This window comes from Podarcis pityusensis (assembly GCF_964106645.2).
Source record: "Podarcis pityusensis genome assembly, chromosome: 3".
Taxonomy (NCBI): domain Eukaryota; kingdom Metazoa; phylum Chordata; class Lepidosauria; order Squamata; family Lacertidae; genus Podarcis; species Podarcis pityusensis.
Window position 1 is genome coordinate 1,241,100 of NC_138026.1, and position 25,451 is coordinate 1,266,550.

The 25,451-nt window shown below is 44.4% G+C and overlaps 1 protein-coding gene and 1 long non-coding RNA gene across 4 annotated transcripts in view; both read right to left on the reverse strand.

Moving 5' to 3' along the window:
- LOC308472536 overlaps positions 1-25,451 on the reverse strand; it is a 188,134-nt gene that overhangs the window by 50,578 nt on the left and 112,105 nt on the right. The gene's annotated exons all lie outside the window — the stretch shown is intronic.
- Positions 1,008-23,190, reverse strand: TDRD6 (tudor domain containing 6). Of its 3 annotated transcripts, none has more exons than XM_080997330.1 (5): positions 16,896-23,190; positions 14,901-15,019; positions 14,682-14,771; positions 3,086-3,146; positions 1,008-1,563 (listed from the first exon to the last, which is right to left on the reverse strand). In XM_080997330.1, the coding sequence occupies exons 1-5, from the start codon at positions 23,164-23,166 to the stop codon at positions 1,517-1,519; spliced, it is 6,588 nt and encodes a 2,195-aa protein (XP_080853456.1). In that variant the 5' UTR covers positions 23,167-23,190; the 3' UTR covers positions 1,008-1,516. The 3 variants fall into 3 exon arrangements, with proteins under 3 accessions (XP_080853456.1, XP_080853455.1, XP_080853457.1); XM_080997329.1 differs by lacking the exon at positions 1,008-1,563 and adding an exon at positions 1,570-2,355; XM_080997331.1 differs by lacking the exons at positions 1,008-1,563; positions 3,086-3,146; positions 14,682-14,771; positions 14,901-15,019 and adding an exon at positions 15,101-15,188.

Sequence of the window (25,451 nt, forward strand, 5' to 3'; positions counted from 1 at the left end):
GTCGTGGTGGCCTGGACAAGAGCCAAGAAAAATCACTTCTCTTGCTGGTGGCAGAGGTGCTGGGCCTGGTGTGGGATAAGCATCCTGCTTCCTACTGGGAGATCCCCTTGAGAAAGAGTGGGCCAGATCCTGATTACCTCCAACCCCAAGGACCACTTCAACAGATGGGAAAGGGCTGCACACCTGCCAATTACCTAATGTTAGCTGAAGTGTTTTCCTTTGCCTGTGTTGTGGCACAAGCTTGGCTGCAAACTTTGTTTCCTTTGGCCACAAAGTCTGAAATCAAACCATGTGGGCAGAGGAAGTGCAGCCAGCCATCACCAACAATGAGCTAATCGAGCTGGCTAGTGTTTGGTGTCACACAGGGCAGGGAACCAAACTTGGCAAGCTGCAACTAACAAAGCTGTAACTGTTATAAACCCAATGCAAACTGGGCAGACTGATCCCCACCTACCACACCCCTAACTCTGCATTGTTGTACAAAAATCCTATACTGTGGTACCTCGGGTTACATACGCTTCAGGTTACAGACTCCGCTAACTCAGAAATAGTACCTCGGGGGTTAAGAACTTTGCTTCAGGATTAGAACAGAAATCGTGCTCCGGCAGCGCAGCAGCAGCAGGAGGCCCCATTAGCCAAAGTGGTGCTTCAGGTTAAGAACAGTTTCAGGTTAAGTACGGACCTCCGGATTGAATTAAGTACTTAACCTGAGGTACCACTGTATACAGTATTATAAGTTATATTACAAGGTTTAGCATACAGATAGGTAGCCGTGTTGGTCTGCCATAGTCAAAATAAAAAAAATCCTTCCAGTAGCACCTTTAAGACCAACTAAGTTAGTTCTTGGTATGAGCTTTTCGTGTGCAAGCACACTTCTTCAGATACACTTCTTCAGGTTTAGCATAGTTCCACATCTCTGTGCACGGTCAATCACGCATGTAGCCTATTTATAATGGCTGAGATCACACACCATCCGTGAAGCAGGAAAATGAAACGGCAAGAATGAATACTACCCACACTATAAACTTTATTCTTGTTTCATTAAACAAAACAAAAAAGTAACAAAACACAAAGCCTTTCATACAGCTAAGGCTTAAAAAAAATTTGGTTTGAATGGAAGTGCACTCAAAACACGCAAGGAAGAGAAATACTCTTACAAAGATGCTCCAAAGCTTAAACAAACTTTAACATTAAAGATAATGAACACATATTTGAGGTTTGCCAAAGGGTACCATTAGAAAATGAACATACTTGAGTGGAACATATTTTAAAGACTCAGAAGTGGCATTCTCCTGGCTGGAAGAGGACATGCCCATTAAACGCTTGTCATCAGTGCCAAAAACAGAAGAGCCTTGTGTGCAAGACTCCTCCATCTCTCAGGTGCAATTTAGTGCAATATCCACAAAGCAGGAAGATCAGCACTGCCATCTGAAACGCCACTCACTTCCTCCACTGTAGGATATACAGGCAAGTTAACCGTTTATACCATAGAGGGTTGTGTGTGCTCTCAAGTGTATTAAATACACATTTCCTTTACAGATGTTAATCTGCCAGTAGCAACAGCTGTAAAGAGACAATTTTTCTGATATCAGTTGTCATTCAAATCATGAGGAACTTTATTCATATGACTAGTTCCAATAAATTTAATTCTACTGATCTGAAACTCCAGCAAAATTGAGAGTGGGAGAGAACTCTCGTTCACAAGTTCCACAGCTAACAGAATAGTACCCGAGAATGACAAGGCAACAATCAAGACTGAGCAGAGATGAAAGCAAAGAAACAAAAGCACAGGGGAGCCGTAGACTTTGGCCTCCCTGCCAACTGCTTCACAGTTCTGACAACAGCACTTCTCCCCACTCCAATTGCTGGGCGAGCGAAGCAAATCCTCCCCAACCCCTGCAGAAAATAAATTTATCATGCTGAATCCCACATTCTATTTTCCTGCAACAGAGGAGGGGCTCCTTGGATGGGATATATCACTGTGGTCCCTTTATAATGGGAGGGACAACTCATCCAGGGATCTTCTCCTCTGCTGCAGGAAAATGAGTGCCATGCCGATGCATGCTGCTCCAAAGTTTATGCTTTGCTTCTCTCCTCTTTTTTCAGCCCCAGAAGGTGCACTGCATTGTCTCTCGAGACAGACAGCTGCCAACCATAAGCTTCCTCAGGTGTCTTTGGGTAAGGTATTTTCTCAAAAGCTTTTAGACATTCCAGGTATGCTGTGTCAACTGGATCACCTCTATGTTCTTGCTGACACTCTCAAAGAACTCTTAATAGGTTCGTGAGACAGGATGTCCCTTGCAAAGCCATGCTTCACATCCCACACCTCTGGGGTGTTCGGGAGGCCCTGTGAATCTAAATACAACCAGATAGTTGAAATTATATGACAAAGGGACCATGTGCTGCCCCTCCATAGCCAGGCAGCCATCATCCCAGCCAGGACAAAACAAAGCACCAGCTCCAAAGTATGTGCTACATGAATGGGGTTCAGTCCCATATGGAGGCCATGATATCCTGGGCCTCTCAGCCATGGAAACTCAGCCTGAATGCTGAAATCACCCAGTTCAATCAAACTGGGAGACTGAAACATGACTTGCAAGACCACAATGGCCGCCAGCTCCAGTAAGGACACTGTTGAGCAGCAGAGGGGGTGGTGCACCAAGGAGCCACTATTTTGCTCTGACCCCTCACTCTCAAGAACACTCAAAACTTGAAGTATGCTGAATGCACACTTGGTCAAGGAGGAGGAATCCTCACAGACTACAGCAACCCTTGGCTAATGATGCGTAACAAACTGTAGCAAGCAAAGCTGGGAGAGGATTACACCAGGTCCATCTGCTGCGGATGCTTGCCCTCCAAAGCATGAAGGGAGGCAGGGCTGGCAGCACGAGAGGCTGCAGCTAGCTAGCAATCCTCACTCTTCCCTCACAGAATTCTAGCTGCATGAAAAGAAGACTTGCAAAATGACCTTAATCAGCAGCAAGAGGGAAGGGAAGTGAGGCAAGGATTAAATATACGATACACATAGAAGATTAGATATTATTTAGTACAAGTTACAAATTCAAACATTTTCTAAATATCTTACCTTCTGTGCCAACAGGTGGCTTAACAGTTGAATTCACAGTATCCCTTTTGTTGTCTAATATCTGTAGTGAAAGGGAGGGGAAATAATTATCTCAAAAACAAAATAATATTTTGATATCTCTTTCCAATGTATTGCTTAATGGTATTGTAAGATAGTACTGAACTACAATTCACTGACAAGTGCAAAATAAAGAGAGCGCTCCTCATTTTACTCATTTATGCAAGGGCTTCTGTTACTGGAGAGAACTGGCAGTAAGCCTTTATTAGAAACCAGCACTCAGCAACAAAAATGTTCTTCCTAAACTCTGAATCAGTTTCCTAAACAAAACTTGCTTCAAAAGAACTTTACTGAAATAACAAGGCATAAGCTCGTCTTTTCAATTAACAAATAATGTACATTACTGAATAAGGTTCTAGTTTTTCACACAACAAGCAGTTATGTCACACCAACACACTTCACAATTCTAAAAACACTTACAGAGAAGCAATATCCTATTTATTATTGCAGAAGCCATGTTAATTCTTCATCAGCAAGGCTATTCCAAATGCTTAATTCCAGGATAGACATTAAGGGTATAGATTAGGGCAGAAAGAAGAGAAGCATCTGAGAAGGAAAATGGGATAAAATATAGATAGAAACAAGTTTTTACCCTCAGCATTCAATGCCAAGGTCATGTTTTCCTTACACCACTGTGCAAGATAGTGAGAAAGGAAGAAAAAGGGTTCTGCTACTTTCACGTCATCCTGCCTCTTAGCCTCACCCCTTAGCACCCCTGCTAGCGCAGAAAAAAGGAGGAATTATTGCTGGACATGAGTGAGAGGAGAAATGAGTACTAGGTGTGAGCTACTGCTAACATGGGGCAACTTTGTTGGTTAAAATTATATTAATGCAAGGACTTCTGCTTGCACAACTGAACATCTCCATCCTTTGGTTACACAAGCAGAGGTCCTTGTGCTAATGAAATAATTTTGTTGGCTACAACCCATCATTCTGCTTGGTCTAGGCAGTGGAGCATTCTTACTGCAAAAGATAGCCACTAGTTTGAGGGAGGAAGAGCAAAAGGATTTGAAATGGAAATACAGTGGTGCCTCGCAAGACGAAAATAATCCGTTCCGCGAGTCTCTTCGTCTAGCGGTTTTTTCGTCTTGCGAAGCAACCCTATTAGCGGCTTGGCGGATTAGTGCTATTAGCGGTTTAGTGGCTATTAAAGGCTTAGCGGCTAAAAGGGTATTAGCGGCTTAGCGGCTTAGAAAAAGGGGGAGGGGAGCGAAAAAAATCGCAAGACTCGCAAGACGTTTTCGTCTTGCGAAGCAAGCCCATAGGGAAATTCGTCTTGCGAAGCGCATCGAAAAACGGAAAACCCTTTCCTCTAGCGGGTTTTTCGTCTTGCGAGGCATTCGTCTTGCGGGGCACCACTGTATGGGGCAGAGGACATTCAGGCTGAGAGCCAGAGTGCAAAGCCAAGCAGGAGACTTACAATACTTGTACATGGTACTCTTTGTTGGTTCTAACAGTGTCCTATGCTCTAGTAGGTTCACTGCATGCTTCAGAAGCATAGCACACTTGCACTTTCCTGCTCCCTGGTGGAGTCAGAAGGGCCTGTAAAAAGGGCCTGTAGGAGGGCCGGCCTACTTCTAGCCCAATGCACATCACAACGGGGAAGACCAATTCTATGCCCCAAACACAAGCGATCAAGATACCTGGGATTATCTCAGGCTATCAATAATAATAATAATAATAATAATAATAATAATGGGGACTTCCGGCGAGGCAACAGCAGAAAAGAGCTCCTGAAGCCAGCCAGAGTAAAAGGCTCTGTCTGGCCGACTCCCGGGCTCCCAGGACTGCTGCCGCCAGCACCGCCAGCAGAGAGGAATCGGGGGTGCCCGGGCATCTATCAAAGGAGCCAAAACACCCCCCCCCCCACGACTGAGATTGAGCCGGAAAGGCACCCGACCACCCCCCAACAGCCGAGAGGAACTCCAAAACCAGGAGGACAGTGGAGCTAACGCAAAGAGAGAGAAAGAAAGGGGGAGAGAGGAAGAAAAAGAAAGAAAGAAAAAGGAGCCCCAAATTTACCGCTGCTGCCCCCATCTCTGCCAACGGGAAAGCAGAGGAGAGGTAGGAAAGCACGGGAAGGCAAAAGAGGCTCCGGAAAAAACACGTGGCTGAGCTCCAGCGGCAAGGAAAACACAGAGAAGCCGCATAAGAAAGGGGATCACAGAAAGGAAGAAACTACCTTCCCCCCTTTTTTTAACCCCCTTTTTTTAACCCCTTCCTCCCCCCTTTAAAAAAACTATATATTTTTTATCCCCCCCCCCATATACCTACTTTTATCACTTTTCTTTTTAAAAGAGGGGCCACTGCTGCTGCAGCCACCCTTTATTTGAATCTTTATTTTTATTTCTATCTTTTCTACACACTATTTAAAGACACACTTTTCCACACACACACCCTCAATTTAAACCTCATTTTATTTACACCTCAAACTCCCCTCTTAAGAATTAAAATGGCAGTACCCAGAAAACAGCCCTGAACCATCACAGGCCATTTCCTGGGACTGCCACTTCGCCCCAGACTTTCCACTCTCTTTTACCTATCCTCTTTTACCTATACTTTACTCATTTTTTAAAAAATAAAATAAAATAAAAAGCTCTATCTATCTATCTAAAGACAACCCCCCTTTTTTTTACCTTTAATTCTCATTTTTATCTTTTACCCGTACATTTTTAATTACTTTTTTACAAACCAAAAATAAAAACAATAATTAGGGGGAAATATTATTATTATTATTTTTATTTTTATTTTTATTTTTAAAAAACCCATACAATTATTATTTTTTCCCCTCTTTCTCTTTTTAAAGCCCTTTCTTTTCTATTTGTTGGCTTGTTCTTGAGGGGGGAATCTTTCGCCCCCAGCTACGACCACCACTCTCTTTTAAAACAAAAATTTCCTCCATATCACTGCTATTGCCATTGATACTCTCCCCCTCAACTTCCCCCCTTTTTTATTTTTCTCTCCCTTTTTGCTCTCCCCTCTCTCTCTTCACCCCTCCTCATTTTTTCCTTTTATCCCACCTTTCATTTTCCATCCCCAATTTTGTTTTCTATCCCTTTTATTTTTAAAAATCAACCCCCCCTTTTTAGCCTGTTCGTCAGTTTGTTTTTGAGAGGGGAGCCCTTTCCCCCCCCACCCCCTCTTTTAAAATAAGACCTCCCCCCCATACCATTGCAGCAGCTCACCCTCCCTCCCTCCCCTCTCCCCCTCTCTTTTCTTCTCCTTCCTTTTCCCACCCTTCCCCCTCCTCCTCTCCTTTTCTCTCCCTCCTCCCTCTCTCCATCCCCCCCTTCCCCTAAAGGAAACACATACACACATTCATATCACCCTATCATAATTTGCCCCCCTCATACTATAGCTAAAACTACTGCTGCATTCTAATACCGCTGATATTACTGTACTATCTCTCCTCTCTCTTTCAACTCTCTTTTTGTCTCTCTCTCTCTCTTCTCTTTTACTCCAATCTCCCCTCTCCCCCCCGCCTCCCCCCTTCTTCTTTCTTTCTTCTTCTTCTTCCCTTTTTTCTCCCTCCACCCTTTACATATAGCCTATTTGTCTGTCTCTGTTTCTGAGCGCACTCCCAACCCCAACTTCCACCTTAACTGGACCCCAATACCCCTTTTGGGCATATACAACCCCCTCCTAAACACATATTTCCCCTGGCCCCACCCCTCTAATCTCTTGCATCTCTACCTGCTAACCTCCCTCCCTTTATATGAACTGTCTGTCCGTTAGTCTACCCATCTCTGCTTACCTGCCCCCCCCGCCTCGGCGGCACCGCTGAGGCATCTACAAAAGCCCTAGAGAAGTTCTTAAAACACAGGCTAGAAGTGACACAAATGACCACCTAATCCAAACGCTCTGTAAAAGCCACCAGCCAACAAAGCCTGATCAGCTCAGCAACCCAACAATACCCAGGAATCACCACTGCCACAACTCCTAACCACCACACGCCCTAACCCAAGAGGACGCCAAGCCAACCTCAAACCAAAACCATCAGGGAGACCGAGATGACACCAACCAGGGAGATGGCAAACAATGCTAAGATGGTAACTCCCCTTCAAGATGATGACCACCCAATAACGAAACGAGATCTGAGGGAAATGGAAGCAAGATTAGAAGCACGATTAGAAGAAACACTGAAGGCCACAATGGCTCCCATGCAGGTACTAATCAACAATCTAACCTCCAAAGTGGAAGCTCTAGAGAACAAGAACCAAATGCAAGAAAGAATAATAGAGCAATACCAGGAGGAGAACGCACGTGTGAACAAGAAACTGGACGAACTGGTAAACCAAATGTAAGCAGAACACGGAGAGATGAAAATTAAGCAAGCCGACCTTGAAGACCGCAATAGACGTTGTAACATCCGCTTCCGCAACTTTCCTGAAAAAACAGAGGAGAAAAGCCCAGCAGACCTAATTATACGCTGGCTGAAAAACACAATCCCAAGCCTGAAACTTGAGGCAGATGACTTGGAGAGGGCTCACAGAGCCCTAAAACCTATGCCAAAACCCAGCGCCCCCCCAAGAGACATCATTGTATGCTTCACACGCTACAAAAAGAAGGAAGAGGTATGGAACCACCTCAAAAACTCAACCAACCTTCGATATGGAGAAACCCCCCTTCTGGCCTTGCAGGAGCTATCTCAGGATACCCTAAACCGGAGGAAAAGCCTGCGCCCATGCACCCAGCGTCTCCAACAAGCAGGGATCAAATACCGATGGGGCTTCCCCTTCCGCCTCATTGTAACAACCAATACAACACAACACATGGCTACCAACATACCTGAGGCCCTGCAAATACTAAAGAACCTTGAACTCAACCTCCCACCGGAATGGCAACCGACAAACCCACCAAGTGACAGCCCCAACCACGAGGAAACAACAGCAAACAACTGGACAACGGTACAGAAGAAAAAGAAACAACAGAAGCGGCACAACAACGCAAACCAATACAGGCAAGCATCATGCTCAGAACCGTCCCACCGGCCATACGACACAAGAAACCAGACCAACATTAACCAAACCAATTCATCGCAGATGGACAACCCTACAACAACAACAACCCCAGCTGAATGAAGCAACCAGGAAAAAACCACAAACTGAAGGACTGGTGATTCCCCCCCCTTTCCCCTCCCCCCCCAAAAAACATAGATTTAGTTAACACCATCAACATCCCCCCCAGCCCCGCACCCCCACAGGAATCCCCACCCCAACACCAGTCCAGACGACCTCAACCACATTCCCCATCACCCACACCTTCAACACCCCCATACTCCATACTAGGGAAAAACAACTCCTCCAACCTGAATAACACAACCCACAATCAGGCTAAAATCTGATACCCAACTAGCACTATGGTGGCACCAGAGCGTACCAGCACCCACATTCCCACCCCAACACACCAACAATGTTGCTCATAACATTGGCAACATTGCTTATGGACCTTATACCTGACAGCGAAGTTACAAAGTCACTTCACACTGTCTCACTGATCACCCCCTATCGCAAACAACAGGGGGGATGGCCTGTCCTTGAACACGGCCTTCCACACCAGCTGAGACCTAGGACCAACTGGCTAAATGCCAGATGGCCTAAAATACCCCAAACAAACACCTATATGACTACATATAGGAAACTCTCTACAACTTACCCCCTACTCTTTAACCCAAATCTTACTCTAATCCCATTAGCCCCCCACCCACCACACCCTAGGTCAGCGCAACCCCACTGGTTCTTTAAACAACACGAAGAGAGAGACACAAGACAACCCGAACGGGTTGGCAGGGAATCGCCCCACATAATAGATAAGCAAGATGGCTAACCTAAAAGCAATTACATTAAACGTGAGGGGGCTGGGAAACCCCATCAAAAGAAAACGCATCACCTCATACATAAACACCATGAAACCACACATCACCTTCCTACAAGAAATACACAACCCACCCAAAGGCAGCAAACTCCTGAGCGACCCCCGCTTCAGTCAACAGTGGGTTGCACAAGGCTCAGGGAAAGCTCGTGGTGTAGCCATAATACTCAGTAGAGACCTGAACTTCACTGCCACAACAGTCCTCAAGGACAAAAAAGGCAGATTCATTTTCGCTAAAGGGACACTAGATGGCAAAATCAAACTGACAATTGGCTCCATATATGCCCCAAACACGAAACAATTAGAATTCTTCCAGAAGACACTAAACAAATTCCTCTCCTTCTCTGAAGGGGAAGCAATCCTAGGAGGGGACCTCAATCTAAATATGAAAGGTATATCCCTGAAAGATATCCACCCCACAACCCCATGGGCAACCTTCCTCCGAAGGAAACCCCCAACAAACAGGAACTCTTACAAGTTACTAAAAATGCTAAAAAACAGGGGTCTCTTTTTCAAATGAAATGAAAGACAAAAATTAAATACCGTTACAAACTTAGAAGTGGAAGGAAAGAGTATACATAACCCAATTGAGATCAGAAATTGCTTCCAGAGGTACTTTAAACAACTATACACACAAGGGCCACAGAAGGAAATGGACATAGACCAATTTTTGAAGACAAATGGCCTACAAAAAATCTCTCAAGAAAGTAAATTAATGCTGAACTATAAAATATCTGAACAGGAAGTAGAAGGTGCCATACAAAATATGCAACTGGGCAAATCTCCAGGACCGGATGGGCTGACTTCCAGATACTACAGATCTCTGAAAGAGTGGTTATTGCAACCTTTGAAGGAAGTCTGCAATGAAATATTGGAAGGGAAAAGGGCGCCAGAGTCGTGGAAAGAGGCGTATATTACACTTATACCGAAAACAGAGACTGAAAAGACCCAGCTTAAGAACTACCGCCCTATATCGTTACTTAATGTGGATTACAAAATTTTTGCTGATATTTTGGCCAAGAGACTGAAAAAAGTATTGATGGAAGAGATCCATAAAGGTCAAGCGGGCTTTCTCCCGGGGAGACATTTGTCTGACAATTTGAGAAATATAATTGATATCTTGGAAAAACTAGAAGTGAATATAAACACTAAAGCAGCTTTGATATTTGTGGACGCGGAGAAAGCCTTTGACAATATCTCTTGGAGTTTTATGAAGAAGAACTTACATGGGATGGGGGTAGGCCAAGGTTTTGAAAATGGTATAGGTGCAATATATTCTGAACAAAAGGCCAAATTAATTGTAAATAATGTGGTCACGGAAGAATTTAAGATAGAAAAAGGGACACGACAGGGGTGCCCAATTTCCCCACTGCTTTTTATATCGGTCCTGGAGGTTCTGCTAAACATGATTAGAAAGGACCGGTTGGTTAAAGGTATACAGGTCGGAGCTAAACAGTACAAACTGAGAGCATTTGCAGATGACTTAGTATTGACGTTACAGGAGCCAGAATCTAGCACTAAAAGAGTTTTAGAATTAATTCAAGAATTTGGTCAGGTGGCAGGTTTTAAATTGAACAAGCTAAAAACTAAGGTTTTAGAGAAAAATTTAACACCGATTGAAAGAGAGAGGTTTCAGAATGAGACAGGATTGACTGTGGTAAAGAAAGTGAAATATTTGGGGATTAATATGACAGCCAAAAATGGGAACTTATTTAAAGATAATTATGAAAAATGTTGGACTGAAGTGAAAAAAGATTTAGAAATCTGGTCAAATTTGAAGCTTTCACTGCTGGGCCGTATTGCTGCGATAAAGATGAATGTATTGCCTAGAATGTTGTTTTTGTTTCAGACACTGCAAATAGTGGACAAGATGGACTGTTTCAAGAAGTGGCAGGGAGATATTTCTAGATTTGTCTGGCAGGGCAAGAAGCCCAGAATAAAATTTAAGATATTAACTGATGCCAAGGAAAGAGGTGGATTTGCCCTGCCAGACTTTAAACTTTATTATGAATCAGCAGCTTTTTGCTGGTTGAAAGAATGGCTACTTCTTGAAAATACAGACATTTTGGATTTAGAAGGTTTTAACAACGTATTTGGATGGCATGCATATTTATGGTATGATAAGGTCAAAGCACATAAAGCATTTAAAAATCATATTGTCAGGAAAGCACTGTTTAATGTTTGGACAAGATACAAGGATTTATTGGAAAATAAAACTCCAAGGTGGTTGTCACCAATGGAAGCGAAAGCTCTGAAAAGGCTCAATATGGAGGCCAAATGGCCGAAATATTGGGAAATTTTGGAACAAGAAGGAGACAAATTGAAACTGCAGAGTTTTGAGAAACTAAAAAATAAAGTGAGAGATTGGCTTCATTATTATCAGATAATGGAGGCATATAATTTGGATAAGAAAATTGGCTTCCAGGTGGAAAAATCAAAATTAGAAACAGAATTGTTAGAACACAAAACTAAGAATTTGTCAAGAATGTATAACTTGCTGTTGAAATGGAATACTCAGGATGAAACGGTGAAATCTGCTATGATTAAATGGGCACAAGATGTTGGACATAATATTATGTTTGCTGACTGGGAACAGTTATGGACCACAGGTATGAAGTTTACGGCATGCAATGTCTTAAGAGAGAATATTATGAAAATGATATACAGGTGGTACATGACCCCAGTCAAGCTTGCAAAAATCTATCACTTGCCCGATAACAAATGTTGTAAAGAAACAGAAGGTACATTCTTTCACCTTTGGTGGACGTGCCCGAGGATTAAGGCTTTCTGGGAGATGATTTATAATGAAATAAAAAAGGTATTTAAATATACCTTTCTGAAGAAACCAGAGGCCTTTCTTCTGGGCATTGTCGGCCAATTGGTGCCAAAGAAGGATAGAACCTTTTTTATGTATGCCACAACAGCAGCAAGAATACTCATCGCAAAGTATTGGAAGACACAAGATCTACCCACTCTGGAAGAATGGCAGATGAAGGTGATCGACTACATGGAACTGGCAGAAATGACTGGCAGAATCTGAGACCAGAGATAAGAGTCGGTGAAAGAAGACTGGAAGAAATTTAAAGACTATTTACAGAAATATTGTAAAATTAAGGAATCTTAGAAGGATGTTGGATAGAAACTAAGAGGTTTTTAGCTGTAATGCCTTAAGAGACATGAAAAAAGGTTTGCAACTGGGTAAAAGCTTAATGGTAAGGATTTGCTGAACTAACAAATTGAACTGGAATACAAAAAAGGGAGGTATGAGGAGGTCCGGGGAAATAAGTACAGTGGTGCCTCGCAAGACGAAAAGAATCCGTTCCGCGAGTCTCTTCGTCTTGCGGGTTTTTTCGTCTTGCGAAGCAAGCCCATTAGCAGTTTAGCGGATTAGCACTACAGTTTTAGCGGCTTAGCGGATCAGCTGATAAGCGGCTTAGCGATCAGCTGTTAAGCGGCTTAACGATCAGCTGATAAGCGGCTTAGCGATCAGCTGTTAAGCGGCTTAGCCGATCAGCTGATAAGCGGTTTAGCGGCTTGGGAAAAAGGGGGGGAAAGGAAAAAACCCCCGCAGGAACTCGCAAGACATTTTCGTCTTGCGAAGCAAGCACATAGGAAATTCGTTTTGCGAAGCACCTCCAAAACGGAAAACCCTTTCGTCTAGCGGGTTTTCCGTCTTGCGAGGCATTTGTCTTGCGGGGCACCACTGTATAGGGAAGATAGGTTATGGAAAATTAATGTCTTTTTAACTGTTTTATTTGGTATGTTTCTTTTTATTTTTTTACTTTTTTGGTTATATTTTAAAAACTTTATTCCTTTTCTTTCTGTATTCTGTATTTTTTGAAACTTTAATAAATATCATATAAAAAAAACACAAAAAAACAGGGGTCTCTACGACATTTGGGGTGAGCAAAACCCGGGAGACATCAGCCATACATTCCAATCGGGACGCCATGATACAGTGTCCAGACTGGACAGCATTCTACTCACACAGGGTCTGATCCCCTCAGTAGAATCAACAAACATAGGTAACATTAAAATCACAGACCACGCCCCAGTAGAAGTCATTGTTAAAATAGGAGAAGGAACACAAACCACCCCATCATGGTCCTTCAGTCCCATCCTAACTACAAACAAACAAATTAGAGAGAGTCTCACAAAAACCCTCCAAAACTACTTCAAAGAAAATGATGTAAACAATATAACAACCCCCCTCCTATGGGACGCAATGAAAGCGGTCACCAGAGGAGCTTGCATAAAAGAGAAAACATTCCTTAAAAAACAAACCTCCTCAAAAATTAGCAAAATAGAACAAGACATCACAGCCCTCTCATCACGCTACAAACAAACAGGATCTAAAAAACTCCTCAAACTTATAGAACAAAAAAGGAGAGAACTAGACTCCCTAGAAATTAACAAAACAATGATCAACATTCTATACTCTAAACAATGTTTCTACGACTATGGAGGGGAAACTCCAGATTACTAGCAAATAGATGTAGGAAAAAAGCACTCAAAACAAGAATACACTGCATCACCAAAAAAGACGGCAACATAACATTCTCCCACGAAGAAATAACCTCAGAATTTGCAGAATTCTACTCCAACCTATACACCTCCCATAACCCACCAGAGAAGGAAATCAGAACATTTCTAGCAGGACTGACCATGCCTACCCTAACTGATGAGGAACAGGAATTCATGGACAGCCCTATCACCCCAGAAGAAATAGATGCGGTCCTCAAAAACCTGAAACCACACAAAGCCCCAGGCCCAGACGGCTTCACAGCAGAATTCTATAAGAAATTCAAAGAACCCTTGATGCCCTACATGACCCGCCTATTCAACGACATCATAAAAGGGGGCCCCATCCCCAAAACCTGGACCCACTCCAAGATAGTCTCCATCCCAAAACCACTAAAAGACAGCCTCAAAGTAGAATCATACCGCCCAATCTCATTAATAAACCAAGACTACAAGATATTCACATCAATCTTGGCCAACCGCCTAAAAATCTTCCTACACAAGTTAATAGCCCCAGACCAGACTGGCTTTGTCCCTGGCCGCAATATAACAGACCCCATCAGGAAACTACTGAACCTGATCGAACACAGCAAGGCAACCAAACTCCCATTGACAATTATGTCCCTAGACATCCTCAAAGCCTTTGATTGCTTGGAGTGGAAATACATATTAGCAGTACTAACCAACATGAAATTTGGCCCCAACTCTACATTGCCATATCTCATCATCTGTGAGCCATTGGGGGGGGGGGAGGCTGACCCACAAGACGTTGCAGCCACTTGGTGGCTTTTTGAGACTTAGATGACAAGACCAACATATGGTTGCACAAAGTAGGATTTTATTTGGAGAGATGTGTAACTTTATTTATTATGTACTACTGTCTTTTTCAACAATGATATTCATTTTGCTCTGTGTAACTTTTTGCACAACCCCAGTAGTAGGTCTGGATTTTCTCAATTATTATTATTATTATTATTATTATTATTATTATTTTATTGACTACCTTTGGATTTAACAATTCCATTGTTTTGGTTTGTATTATACCAGGCAATTCTTTCTGGGTTTTGTGTCTTACTGCTCTTGGGTTATTTAAAATGTTTTTAAATAATTAAAATAAAGCAACTTAGCATTTTAGAAAATACTTTACCTCAGTTGGACTTGCATCCTGTTCAGGAATCCGATTCCAAACATTGATAGGACTTACTACCTCTTCATTTCCACTTGAAAGATTCAAAACCTTTATGTAAAAAGAATGCAATCTTTACAGACGTAACTTTTATAGGGCACCTTAATGGACAAGTATCATTGACATAACAAGATCCAGTTACATGTGGCAAATTTATTCACCATATTCAAGCTGACTTACCTTTGTACCTTCAGCAGATACACCTAAAATCTGAGCCTTGTACCAATGAATGCCAGACCACACCATGCATTTGGAACCAATATCAAAGCCATTTAAGTTGCAAGTAGTTTCATTTTTTTCTGAAACAGAGAATGTGCATTATTTTTCTAAGATGTCACACTGCAAGGCATAAGCAATTTAAAATGAAGCTATAGGGTTACCGATTGCAGTCCAAAATGACAACTCCCAAGCAGTATTGCCAGATTTCAAGGCTTCCCTCCATGTTGTCTTTTTTACAGCTGACTCAATCTATGAACAGACAATTTATTACGTTGAAGGCAGCTTGCTTTTTCAGTATTCCACTGCAACACCTGACCACTAGTTAACAGTCTGAAGTTATCTTAGTTAACAGTTGAAGTTAGGGCAATTTATAATATGCCTGTAGGGCATTTTCTTCCTAACAGAAAAATGGTCACCGCTAGACTGATCAGGGCTCCCAACCAACAGAAGCCAACCGCTGAAAGAAAAAGAAGCCAGCAGTGCAGGTGTGGGGCGTGTGCAAGGAAGAGTGAGAGAAGTCCTACTGCTGCATGCGTATGCAAGGAACATGTGCATTGCTCACGTTATCTCTAACTACTGTGCATAAATGTTTTCTACATTCTAAATGGTACTATGCAATCCATAATTTTATTTGCTTCTTAAGCATCTGCTCTGGAATCCAGGCTGTGGAGCTCCTTGTCCTGCAAGACTGGTCCACCTCCGCTTGTGTTATTGCTTTAGCCACTTATCTGTTTAGGCAGGCATTTCATGTTGTTGGCTGGCTAGTCTCTGCAGGACCCCAGAAGTGTTTTTAAGGGGAAGGGAGACAAAAGGCAAACAGGGCATGAATAACACTGCCAGCTTTGGAGGTATATTTTTATGACATCTCTTTTCTGGCATTTCATAACCCCACAGTGAAATCCTATTCTTTATTATCACTATAGATTTCAAACATCATGCTAGGAGATGAGACAGGACTTCGCCCTCTTCTCTTCTCCCTCACCCAGAACTCCCTATCTGCTCCGGAGGCCGACTGCAGAAGGACGGAAAGGGAAGGGAAGTCCAGTGTCTGTGAGTGGGAATCTGCTGCTGCACAAGTGGAACACTGCAACTGGATACCATCCTATGGAGCTAGAACTGCTTGTGCAGTTACAAGCCTGTTTCTATTTGTTAAAGTTTATCAGTGCCAACCCAAAAGAGCCCTGATGATGTTGAAGTGCACAGAAATGAAGCATGCACTTCATAGGTCCAGAGAAGAGTTAAAAACAAAGAAAGCATTAAACAATGCTGCTGTGGATATTGCTATGGATGGAACAGGGAGTAACTCTTGCTTCTTGGTGCACAGACAGAAGAACTTCAGTGGATCCACCTTTTCCCACCACTGTGGAAAAGCTGCTGCTGCTGACCTTCTATCTACCTGTAAAAATAAAAAAAGGAAGAGCCCTACACAACATTCTATTCAACAACTTTAGCTAGAGCCCACCAAGAGATGACAAATATGAATGGGCCTTTCCCTTAATGCATGTTTTGCATTGTCAAGAATTCCCGTTTTCCAGAAGGGAGCAGCACACCATGTGACTAGAAATGTTACAACAGGTGTAACTCAAAAAGCCAATTTTTTCTTTTACTTCAGTATATATCTATACAGTATTTACTAACCAGCACATTTACCTGAGCCCAACAATTTTACAATGTTTTGTAAAAGGAAAATAATGTCATTACTCATTCTATATTCAATAATACATTTCAGTTCTGACAAATAGTACTCCTAAGTGGTGGTGACTGCAATCCTTGAAACAAGTTTTACATTCATTTCTTTCTGTACAATTCCTCCTCCTAGTGACCACTTATTACAGTATTCTTACGTAACAAAACCTGCAAAGTAAGAGTAACTCTCTTCAGCGAAAGACACCATATGTACCACAGGTCACCTGCAACACTTAAAAGTAAGCAATGTAAAAACAAGCACTGTCCTACCTGTACTGTGACTTGGAATGTCAACTGCTTCTTCATCTAGCAGTGTGCTTCTCAAAAAACCCTCTCCAACCAAATTGCTCTCTTTAAATCTTTCACCCGCATCATGGCTCATCTGTGTTTCAATGTGGTTCTTCAACAGAGTTTGCCTTGCTAGACAACGGTAACCTTCGCTTTCTTGTCCTGTTTCACACACCTCCACAATGTCCTCACGGCAAAAGAAGTCTTGCAGTTTGAATCCAGTTTCTGAAAATGGTAACTGGATTTCATTATCCACAGGCAGCTCCAACAACACATCCTCCCTGATTTCACCAGCTTGTGAAAGATACACTTCAGGTGTAACAGGTTCCAGCAGTAAACAGTCACTTTTATCCTTTAGTGAAGAGCGCTGTTCTAACTCCCCTTCTGCATGTGTCATGTCAAGCAAGTCCAATTCTGCTCTCTCTCGTGTTTCCTCACACAGGGGAGGGCTCACTTCAACTGTCTCCAGATCCAGTGTGTCTCCAAACGGGTGCATTTTCAGTTGAAAAGGCAGCTGATTTGTATCTGATAAAGTCACCACCTCAATAGGCACCAAATCTGACACACTCGGTGTTTCATCCACAGCTAAATGTACTTCACGTGTATCCAGTGTTAACATTTCTGCTTGGCCTTCAGTCTCTTTCAGAGTTTCAAACAAATCTAGTTCTAACACCTTAGATTCACCACCATTAGGAAGCTGTGTTTCAGTAACATCTGCAAAATTTGGTATATCACTTTCTTTTGCAAATGCAGAATAGTCAGTTCCCTTTTTAAATGTTTCAGACACAGTGTGTTGGTCTCCAATGTCAAGTACTTCAGAAGTGGTTTGGTGGTGCTTGGTTTGAGATTTGGGTGAAGAAGTTGGGGAAAATGCTCCAAATGAATTACCACTCCCTGTAGCAACTAAACACTTATCTGCCGGTTGGAATGCCTCTGAACAACGTAACAGATCTTCTGAAGGCATTAGTGCACAGGCAGATACTTTGGTTTCATTTATAACCACCTTTGAACTATCTGTCCCTACATCTTCAATCTGTTCTTCCAGTTTGTGAATACTATTTGTCAAAGTTAAGGCACAGTCTTCAACAACAGGCTTCCAAAAGGGTTTCATTTGTTCATTGATGCTGATTTTTTGACATTCCAATTGAACAACAAATAAGGGGATTTCAAAAGGGTCATCATTTTGTTTTTCCATGATGGTAGTGTCTAATAGAGAGTCTGCCGTGACATCACAGAAGATCTTATTTATTCCTTCAGCCCACAAACCTTCAGCAGAGTTAAAGCCAAACAAACAACAAAGAAATGCTTGAGGTGGTATTACCAGCAGGTCATCAGGAATTTGCTTGATCATCTCTGCACTGGCAAGTTCCTCGGTTCCATGGTCAATATGAATGATACTCAAGGTTTCCCCCTTTACACTGCTAATAACTGCTCGGTAAAAGGTATTATCTTCACTATTCTTTGCTAGACAGGGACAGCCACTTTTTATATCCTCAACATCTATGCCCATAAGCTCTCCAGCTTCCTGAAGCTTTGTTTCAATTAAACCAATATCATCTGAGTCAGCAAACTGGCACCAAAAATATCCTGGGCTCTTTGCAACTATCAAAAAGGTTTTCAAAGTTTGACCCACCTTAGGAATCTTCCAGAGGAAGGATTTGGTGATTGACATATTGAAAGGTTTGCTATACTTATCAGGAACAGCAACTTCACACAGGTTTATCAGATCAGTGTCACTCTCCATTTTGTCAGATGTTTCCCCCAAAGGAGGTTGTTTGTACTCAAGGTAATTATCAACCAAATCCACTGCTATATTACCATCTTTGTCACAGAGATGAATGTTCCATTTGCTTTCAGTTTTCTCCACAAATTCGCCATTTAGCTGAGTATCACTTGTCCTTTGGGAGAAATACAGCACTGCTTCCTGTGTCCATTCTGAAAGCTCTGTGGTCTTAACTCCATACAATGAACAATGAATGCTCATCACTGGGACTGATGAACAGTCTTCAAGGAGTCTACCTGTTTTGCAGATGCTAACCAGTGCGGTATTGCCATAATCAATATACTGCACCCTCACCAGTTTACCAGAGGGTTTTTCAATAACTGCAGCTCGATACCATAAGCCATCTTCTGAAAACAATGCACACATTATGTCTCCTATGTGAAGCTGTTGCCCATTCAGGCTCTCAATATTTTCAGATTTATTTAGTTTCTCTGAAATGCTGTCAAGCAAGGGCTCATCTTCTACTAGGTGAACATAGAAGTCGGATGGATTATTTATATGAGAAACATACACCAAAGTTTTAAGACCAAGGCTTATGATTTTTTGAGGTAAAGCACAAATATTTTTAAATGAAAAGTGTGTATTAGTTTCAGATTGATTTCTGCTTTTCAAGTTATCAGGGGGAGTTTCTTTGCTTAGCATGGAATCTCTATGACTCCTATCTGTTACAGGATCATTTCCATTATTTTTCCCCCCTGGTCCAGGAAGCTTAATTGTCACCTCTCTTTTTGTTTTCTGCTGAATTGTCACCTCTCTTTTTGTTTTCTGCTGAAATTGTCTTACTTCTCTACATACAACAGTGTGTTTGCTACTGCCTACTATGTCCAAATTTTCATTGTTCCACCTCTTGTCCTCAAAAGTTGGTTTATCCATTTCTGTCAAAGATAGCCTTTTTTCAGTGTTTTGTTCCCTGGTGAGCAGATATCTGGATGCTGAAGCTCCATTTTTTGTATATTTGGCCGTCCCTCTGCTGTACTGCAAACTCTCTTTCAGTTTTGCATTGATCTGCATCTTACCATCATATAGTTCAATGATCAGTTTTCCATCAGGTTCTTTTGCTACAATTAAAGCCTTTAAGGGCTTATCTAGTACTGCTTTTTCAAACCATGCAGAAACTTCTTTTGGAACATCAACAACATCAGATAGAGAGCATTTTATGGCTTGCATTGGCAAAAGCAGTAACTCGTAAGCATCATTTGGTACTAGGACCAAGTCTCCATTCTTTAGCAACTGCCTATTCCCAAAATCCACAAAGAAAACTTCTTTGGTATCTTTTGCTGAAGTTACTACTGCCCTGTACCAGCAGCCATCCATATACTTTGCAAGACACACATTTCCAGGGCCCTGTGATGTTTCCAAATTGTACTGCATTTTGCTGAGTTTAGCAATACTAGTAGTTAACTGCCCAATAACATTTGCATTTCTAGCAAGTTGGCAGTAAAAGTGACAGGGATCATTAACATGTGTGATATAAACCACCTCTTCACTTCCTATTTTAATGTCATGTGTAGAATAATAGTATGACAGAAGATGAACAGAAGATATTAGAGGTTTTTGAGGCTGCACACATCTGGCTAGACCCTTCTTTGTTAAAAAATGGCACACACTTTCAAAAGGGGTAATCAAGTCCACAATATTGATGAAATCTGTATTGTTTAATGCTGCAAAAGCAAATATGGTGCATTTCAGTTCTAATGTGCTTGCTGACTCCACAAATTCATGAAAAGCTTCAGTGGCTTTTTCATCCCACACAAACGGATCCTGACCATTTGGCTGAATTAAGTTGTAAAGGCTACATCTGAAAGCTTGAGCTTTCAACGTCAGAAATTCTGTCTTAGTTGCACGGACATTCTTTAGTGAAACACGCTCTTTGTTCCCATAGTCAACATATGCAACTTCCACCTCTTCAGCACAACATACTTTACTAGTAATAAGAGCTCTGTACCACTTCTCATCCTCAGAATACTTAGCCAAACATACAGAATTTGGCCATTCACGGGGTTGTGATGAATGCATACAATAATCTTGAATTTTAGCCATAAGTGCTCTCAGGTCTTGGGAACTTTTAGCTAGCTGACACCAGAAGAGACTAGGACTTTCTGTATAGGATACTACCACATCTACTGTATTTCCAACTTCCAGATGCCCTTCACTAGAAAACCCTGGCTTTATTTCAGAGTAGTTTTGCATAACATAGAGTGAAGGAGTTGGGGCAATGCTAGAATCCTCTTTTGCAAATGCTTTGCATGACAAATAGCAACTACCTTCACTGGGCTGCTGCTTGACGATCAAAGTTTCAGTAGGATAAGGGGCTGAACTGTGACGTTGTGGCGAGGGTTCATTTTCATCTTTGGGGAAAATTTTTCTCACAGGCTTCTGCCCTATGCCCTCTATTCCAGATGTGCTCCTCAATGGCTCCTTGGTCACTTTCTGGAGAGTCTGTAATTCCTCACCCTTATGATGCTCAGCATACTTCTGTTGAGACATGATTTTGCCCAAGTTTTTTTCTCCTGCTAGTGAATGATCAAAAAGTTCCACTATGTACATGTCCCCTTGCATGCCTAAGACCTTGATTACCAGCTCCTTGTTTAGCACGGCTTTCCTGAAATAGTCTACAGCATCTGGGCTCCATGTCTGCCCTGGTGGGAAAGGATTAGCCAGTGCACATCTGAGTGCTGCAGCAGGAAGTTCTCTGAACTGGGGAAGCAATTCCTTCACCTTATGCAAGTCAATAATTTCAGTGTTTCCTCTGTCTACCAGATAAACTTCAATTCCTTTTCCCAGCATCTTGGTGACAACAGCACGGTGATAGCAGTTCTCCTTCAATGCGACACAGCACAGGGATCCTGGTTTGGGCTGAAGCAGAATACCCTCTAGTTTTTTACTCTGAGAATAGAAGTCACTTAAGTTCTGTATGAGGCAACGGAGGGGTTGGCGATGCTCCTGCAGGCACACCCAGAAGTCTGTGGGATCCTGGAGGAAGGACACTTGAGCACTGTGGTACTCACCAGCCTTCAAACGCACAACAGGAAGTGGGTCAGCAGCAAGCATGGACTGAACTCCCAACAGAGAGGCATGTTCTTCCTTGGCTGTGGCACCTACCTTCTTTAGTTCAGCCATTAAGTCAGAGGAATGCTCTTGACTGCTGTGAAGGAGGCTCTGCTCCAGACAATGGGCCTGGACCCCATAGAGGCAGTTAAGGTTCAGGCCATCTTCTCCATAGAGAGTAACATAGTAGAGGTGCTCAAAGGGACAGTAGGCTTCAATGTGGGCTTGCACCACCTTGCTCAACAGCAATGTTTTAAGCTGACTTATCTGAGAGCGGGTCCAGCCACAGCCTCCATCGGTAATACCTTGCAATGAACAAGGATAGGTCACCACCGGCATTCGGAAACACTCAGCAGGCAAATTGCGCAGGTTTTGCTTTGTCACAAATTCCTTCCTCCCATAATCCACATAGATCACCTGCGCCACCTCTCCAAGCTGCTCCTCCGGGCCACCCAGAGGATCTACTTTCAGCAGCAGGGCCCGGTACCAGCAGCCATCGATGCCCCGCGCGGCGCAAGGGGATCCTGGGGCCGGCAGGGGTTCCTGCAAGTTTTTCCCAGCGGGGGCCTCGAAAGCCTGGCGCATGGCGTCCGAGAGCAGCTGGATCTCTCTGGAGAGGCTGCGCAGTTGACAATATATCCTGCCGGGGTCGGATACCTGGGTCACCAGCATGGGCTCCGTCACTCTCATCTGCAGCTGCGGGTAGAAGTAGTCCAGGGCTGTGGGCTCATCCTGGGTGCGGGGAGCAGCAGGGCCCCCGGGCGCCTGGGGAGACGGCTGGGGTGGGGCGCTGGTGCTCCCGAGGGAGGCGGCGAGCAGGCCGGCGAAGGTGCTGGGGGAGACGTGGCCGGCGAGCCCCAGGTGGCGCATCTGGGCCAGCAGCCCGGGCAGCTCCAGCACCACCAGGTGCTGCGCCACCAGCACGTCCCTCACCAGGCCCGACACCTCCTGGCCCTGCAGGCGGCCCAGGAACTCGGCGGCGGCCGGCGTCCAGCTGAGGCGCTGGGGCGGCGCCAGGTCGGCCAGGACGCAGCCCAGCACCTCGGAGGGCAGCTGGAAGAGCTCGGCGGGGCCGCGCGCCAGGGCCTGGGCGCCGGCGCTGAGCGTGCGGCCCTCGTCCAGCAGGAAGACGCGGTAGGCGGGCGCGGGGCCGGCGCGGAGCAGGCCCAGCACCCGGCAGCGCCGCCAGCGCCCGCCCGCCTCCGCCAGGCACAGCTCGCCCGCCGCCGGGGGCCCCGCGCCCGGCAGCGCCGCCAGCCGAGGCCCCGCCCGCGCCTGCACCTCCTCGGCCAGCCGCAGGTACTCCTCGCGCCGCTCGCCGCGGAAGCCCCACAGCCGCACCAGCGGAGCCTCCGCGTGGAGCTCCACGAAGGACACGCGCAGGGACAGGCAGCTGCCCGGGCTCGGCAGCGAAGAGCACATGGCGGAGGGAGGGCGGCGGGCGGCGGGCGGCGGGCGGACACCGGCGCCTCACGGGGCACCAACGGCGGAGGAGGGGGAGGGGAGGAGCCCGTTCCTCGCCCCGCCCCCCGCGCGCGCCCCGCCCCCCCCCCCGCGCTGCCGGAACGAGCCGAGGAGGGAAGCGGGCGGCGGGCGCGCGAGGGCGCCTGCCTCACGGAAGGCGGCAGAAGGCGGGGCAAATGGGGCGCCCGCCGTGGCCGGGACAGGGAGGCGCCCGCCAGTCCAGCTGCCGAGGGCGGCCTGCCGGGGCGCTGCTTGCGGGCGGACAGCCGGAGCGGCCGAGCTGGGGCGCCCCTTGTTGCCGCCCGCCATCCTTCATCCCGCGACCTGGACACAGGCGTCTGCCCCCCCCCCCCGCCCCCCGGGCCGGTTTCCTCAAGGGCTGCTTTGCCATGCGGGAAGGAGCGAGCCTTCAACGCCCCACAGACCACACCTCAGACAAGTTGGGCAGGCGCTCCCTGCTTTTGTTGCTGCGCTGCCTTCAGAGGGAGCTAACATTTGGGTTACCCGCAGAAATCAGTAGGTCAAGTTGAAGCAAGGAGAGGCGGTTTCATGGGGCCAAGTCACAGGCAGGCAAATACCCTTTACCCTAAGGGGCATCCAGTCCAGTCTCCTGCAATGCAGGAATCTTGGCTGAAGCATCCCGGGCAGATGGCCTTCCAACCGCGGCTTAAAAACCTCCCAGGAAACCTCCCAAGGGAGACCATTCCACTGTTGAACAGCTCCTGAAGTTTAGTTGGAATCTCCTTTCCTGTGATATGAAAGCATTGGTTCAAAGCCTGCCCTCCAGAGCAGGAGAAATCAAGCCCGCCCCGCCCTCCATGTGACTGCCCTGGAGAGAGTTGAAGATGGTTATCATATCTCAACCTCCTCTTTCCCTGGCTCCTTCAATTGTTCCTCATAAAGCCTGGTTTCCAGACCCTGGATCATCTTGGGTGCCCCCACTGCACATGTACCAGCTTGTCAATAACTTTAAATTTTTGTGCCCAAAATTAGACGCAGTATTCCATGTATGGTCTGACCAAGGCAGAATAGAGTGGTATTATGACTTCCCTTGATTTGGACATACTTATCTTGATGCAGCCTAGGGTAGTTGTCAGGCCTGGTCGTTGTCCTCTTCAGATCACCACACAAACGCTTCTTGTTCTTTTATAACTTTTTATTGCGTATTAACAAAACAATCTTATAAACGGTTCTTAACTATTATTCCTCAGAGTCACTTATTTCAGATACCTTCTGAGCTCTGCTTCTCCGTGACCAGCCACCCTCAAAATGGCGAAGGCACCTTTCCGTTCGTTTTCCCACTCTTTAGATTTAGATTTATTGCGGCCATTGGCCCATATCGAAGACAATACATCAGAATTTATCCATAAACAATACAATTTAAACAGTTCCAAGTTAAAACACCCTTATAAAACCAATTTTACTTTAGTTAAGTAAACACTATACACAATAAGCTCCCTCTATGTAAACCGCAATTCCGATCCATCAGATTTTGGGGGGTATACGTGTTAGTTCTGGCACTTATTGATGGTTCTTAAGTTTAGCTAAGCTGTCAGAAACACACAGTGATCCATTTCTCCTCTTTTGAAATAAAACATTACTCAGATATCTAGCGATTGCAAGGGATCTACTTGTATCTTCGTCGTTTAATAAGTATATTATTTGGGCTTCCTGAGGACTGTCCGCAATTCTCAATAAATATGGGGCCAGAAACTTGGACCGTGAAGCCGAATGTAATGGACAACAGAAGATTATATGATATAACGATTCTATAGATCCGCTTTTACAGTCACAGAGGAGTGAGATCTGTCCGTTGGAGAGTCTGTTACCCAACACGTTTGATGGGAAAGCATTGAATCTAGCCATTATAAAGGCATACCTGTGCGTCACCACAGATAAGGAAGTTAAGTAAGATGGAAGTTTCGTTGGTGGTGTTAAGCCAAGGTTTATCGGCGAACAGGTGCCACCACCTGTCGCAATATTAAATTGTAAATCCATCTCCTCTAATTTGTGGGTTATAATTCTTTTGGCCAAAGTTAAATCCAATTTTAATAGTTCAGATGGAGATAGTCCTAGGGACACAAGTTTCCCATGTATTATTTTTGCCCAGGGGCTAGGGAAGTCATCTCTCCAGAGGCATTGTATCAAGTGGAGATTTGGAAGTTTATGCCATAAAGCCAACCAGTAACAGAGGATGCATTTCCATAATGTGGTTTCTAGAGATATAACATTTAGTTCCAGTC